Genomic DNA, 4383 nt, shown 5'->3' with positions numbered 1-4383 from the left:
AATGACTGAGCCACCCAGGCACCCCTCCAAATGACTTTTTGTATGTTATAGTAGACTTAGAAGATCCTGGGTTTCAGGCTAAGATTGTCCTCTGCCCTTGGGAAAGTAGTAACATCGAGGCAGCTGTGTTCCTAGAAGAATGTCATTCTTCCTCTGTCAAGGACTTGTCAGTGAGCTGTAGGTAGTAAGGAAATTTAGTTTTTCTTTTGTATTTGTTTCCCCCATCATAAATGTATTTGTGAGGCTACCTCATACAGGCAGTATCAATTATTACTTCCATATCCAGTCCCTCTCCCCTCCCTCGAGGATGGGGTTTAGGCTGAAATTGCCAAGCTTTTAATCATGGCTCCATCTTTTGGTGATCAGCCCTATCCAGGGACCACCCAGGTGGCTGCAAAGAACAAAGATGTTCCCAGTGCTCTTATCACTTAGGAATTTACAAGGGTTTCAGGAGCTCTGTGCCAGGAATCAGAGGCAGAAATCAATATATATTTTCTCCTATATCACAGGGATCTGTCATTGATTTTTTTTTTAAGCTCCCAGATGAATTTTATATGAAACCAGAGTTGAGAGCTGCTGGAACATTTGCTAAATTTTTTTCTAAGCTTTGCCACTTTGGATCATTCTATAAAGAATGTCAGGTCATTGAAGCTGATTTAGGGATATACTTAAATGAATATCTGATTTAGTCAGTCATCTTGACCTTCCCACAATACATGATTGCACGCAGGAGTAATACAAATCTGACAGAGAGGCCATCTTGGTCTGGTCCATTAATTTAGAACAAACACCTCTGGGCATAAAAGATTTTCCCCAAGTTATCTTCATTCTTACTCCCTCCCACAATTTCTTTAATCTATGAGTTCCCTAATGTATAAATAACCATAGTTGAATAGTGGTTGAGAAAGAGTGAGTAACTTAGTGGTTGAATGAAAGGAAATTCAGCCTTTTACTAGGTTACTGTGTCCAAGAATCTCCTGAAATGTCCAGGTAATGTTTCTAGAGTACATAAGTCCATTGTGATTACTGATCAGGTTGACGCATGCCATCTCAAGACCCCTTTCCCTGAGGATGATGCTACTTTCCTACACTGGTTCACACCAAACGTGAACACAGATCTTTGTGTCCACTCCCTCTGGACTTGGCTTGAAGACTTTGAAACTATAGGATGTAAATGCCACACTGCTTAAAGATGAATACTTTTTTTTTAAAGACTTATTTATTTATTTACTTGACAGAGAAATAGACAGCAAGAGAAGGAACACAAGCAGGGGGAGCAGCAGGCAGAGGGAGAAGCAGGCTCCCTGCTGAGCAAGGAGCCTGATGTGGGACTCAATTCCAGGACCCTGGGATCATGACCTGAGCCAAAGGCAGACGCTTAATGACTGAGCCATCCAGGTGCCCCAAAGATGAATACTATTGAAAGCTGCTCTAAATTGGAGGACTCAAGTCCCACCAGATAAGTTCCCCTACTGGGTACCAACTTTCTCAAGTGCCAAGTTGTCCTGGCCTTCTTATGTCTTCCCACTGAGAGGGGCCTTCAGTATTTAGCACCCTTGGAATCCAGACTCCTGAAACCTGAAACTTCATATTTCTGTCTTTGTTTCTAGGACATGACATAAATATGTGGCATGAAGGAAGATGAGTCCAAGTAGCACACCTGTTAAAGGACTCGCTCGATTTGGAAAGAACCATTCTGCAGTGCAGATAATTGACACACTAGTAACTTCTTCAGTAGGTGGCCTTTCTGATAGGCATTATGTTTGGCTGCTACTCAAAGACAGATCAATCTACAAAGCACTTTGACTTACACTGGCCTGCTAGCCCTGTGAATCTAGTAGTTGACAAGGAAAGGGAAAGGTATGCAGGATTAGCAAAATATGCCACCCTTAAATATGCCTTTTTGGCATAAGAATAATGTTAAGCTGTTTATTTTGAGAAAGTGCTGACCAGAAGAAATTCTGAAAGCAGAGTGGAGGTTACCCTTTTGTAGGGGAAATTTACATTAGAAAGGGGCCTGTAACAGGAAGTGAGCCATTACAGGGATCACTTTCATCTGAGAGAGTCATCTGCATGGGAGGGCAAATTTCCTTTCCCAAACATTGCCTCCTCTCACCTTCCTCTGAATTGTCTTCCCCCCTTTTAAAGACCTAGACCCCTATCCTTTCCATAGTCAGGATGGTCCATAAGACTCAATTGGCTAGTTGCTTTTAAGTCTAATATTTTTCTGGGGCTCCGTATGTATGTACATAATTAAAATAGTTTTTGTCCTATGAAGTTGCCTTTTGTTTTTTAAGATTTTATTTATTTATTTGACAGAGAGAGAGGCAGAGAGAGCAGGAATACAATGAAATTGAGGGGCTGTCAGCCAAGAACCTAAAATGGTAGAGGAAAAATTATTTTTCCTCCCCTACAATTAGGACCTAAATTCTTAATCCCAGCCAAATTCTTTTTTTTTTAAATATTTTATTTATTTATTCATGAGAGACAGAGAGAGAGAGGCAGAGGGAGAAGCAGGCTCCCAAGGAGCAGGGAGCCCAATGTGGGACTCGATCCCAGGACCCTGGGATCATGACCTGAGCCGAAGGCAGACGCTTAACCATCTGAGCCACCCAGGCGCCCCCAGCCAAATTCTTAATCCCAGTCTTTCAATTTCTAAATCTTCTACCTTTTCCAAAACACCGTTACTTCTGTGATATTTCAGTATTTAGGTAAGGCAGGAATGTTTTTAGTACCTCAGTGCTTTTTTTTTTTTAAACAATTGTAAATATCTATACACTCAACACTGGAGCATCTAAATACATAAGGTAAATATTAACAGACATAAAGGGAGAAATTTACAATATCCCCAGTGCTTTTTTTTTTCTTGATCTATGCTTTGTCTTAATGCATTCCAATAAACCATGGGAGAAGTACTCTAAGGCTACAGTGGATTATTATCCCTACTACTACTTATACTCAAAACATTATCTGATGAAATACGCGATCCAATAGTAAAGATGTAAGATGCATCGGTTGGCAGGGTTAGAACCTGTTTGTGAAAGTACTATGGACACTCTGTGAGGTAGGTATCCATGCCATCTCCAAATAAACATAGACCGTGATTTCAAGGGAAATATGTAAAAGCCATGAGCAGAGTTGAAGGGATGCAGAACACTCTTGCTCAAAGTCCCAGGGACACAGGGGTGGCGGAAGTGGCAGGAGAAGCCTTGGGTTGCTGAATAACCTCAAAAGTCGCTTAGGGCCCACATAGTTCCCCTGAGAATGTTTACAAATGCAGTCTAGATGGCCCCAGGCTGGCAATGATGTGAAAAGCATCCCAAACACACACACTCATGGTCATTACAATGGAACAGAAAGTGATTTTATTGCTATGAACACAATGCAACAAAGCTGGGCAGAAGTTCAAGATTAAAAATAGGGGGCCTGGGTCTTTCTTTTCCCTCTTCCCTGTTGTCTTCCATCAAAACACAAAGCTCCAAAGCAGAAAAGAATCCTGTTTGCTTTTGTCCCCAACTCTGGTTTGGCATCTTCTCCCTCTAATTCTCCCACTCCCCTCCTTCTTTCTTCTACAGAAACCACAGAAAATAACAAAGGGAAGAAAAAGCAGAAGAGATCATAAGAGAACCTACAACAAGTGAGAGGGAAAGTAATGGAAACCTTAGTCTTAATCTAAGTGTACAGGAACCAGAGGATAGGGAGGGTCGCCTGGCTGAGGGGGGTTACAGGTAATAGTGTAGAGCTGGTTCTGGAGAGTAGTACTGTAGCGGCAGATGGGATATGACCCTCCAGTGTGATAGCAGTAAGTCATTTTAATAGGATTTGCACTCTGGTGACAGTTATTCTGGCCATTCCTGCAGATCCTGTTGGGCAAAAGACAGGTAGCAGCCACGTTGCGGTAGGTGTCGTGCAGAAAGGTGTTCTGAGGCTTACAATGCTGATTATAAATATTGACAGCACGCATTGCATTGTTGCATTGGACAGGACCCGCACTTATATGCTGAATTGCAAACCATTGAGCTCTGGTGCGGGGTTGAGCCCAAGCACCAAGGGGATGCACTGACCCCCATGATCCCAGTAGCAACAGGAGGAGAGGAAAGAGTCCCAGAAGATCCAGCATCATCTTTTCTGTGTAGGAAGAGGAAAGAAAATGAGAGAATGACAGTATTAGAAGCCATAAGGGCAAAATTATTATTCACAACCATTTAGATCTTTATTGCTCCTTTCAAGATTTCATTCATCAAAAAAAAATTTTTAAACCATCTTCCTTCTGACTAGAGTCTCACATTCTATGAAGGACCTGAAGCGCAGGGAGGAGGAATGTGAGGTAAGATGACTTTTCTTCTGACTGGCAGGTTCCATTCTTATCTTTATCCTGTACTT

The 4383-nt window shown here is 42.0% G+C and overlaps 1 protein-coding gene across 1 annotated transcript; it reads right to left on the bottom strand.

Moving 5' to 3' along the window:
- Positions 1-3667: 3667 nt before the first annotated feature.
- LOC141372211 (ribonuclease K3-like) lies at positions 3668-3964 on the bottom strand. The gene has a single exon (XM_073890721.1). The coding sequence runs from the start codon at positions 3962-3964 to the stop codon at positions 3668-3670; it is 297 nt and encodes a 98-aa protein (XP_073746822.1).
- Positions 3965-4383: the final 419 nt, after the last annotated feature.

The sequence above is a fragment of the Callorhinus ursinus genome, unplaced genomic scaffold (assembly GCF_003265705.2).
Source record: "Callorhinus ursinus isolate GAN/ISIS: 27379988/994484 unplaced genomic scaffold, GSC_fseal_2.0 scaffold2634, whole genome shotgun sequence".
NCBI lineage: Eukaryota > Metazoa > Chordata > Mammalia > Carnivora > Otariidae > Callorhinus > Callorhinus ursinus.
This window is presented reverse-complemented; position numbering and strand designations above follow the sequence as displayed.

Bases quoted from the DNA above. Each gene is read 5' to 3' on its own strand.
- LOC141372211 (XM_073890721.1), bottom strand. From the start codon at position 3,964: ATGCGTGCTGTCAATATTTATAATCAGCATTGTAAGCCTCAGAACACC.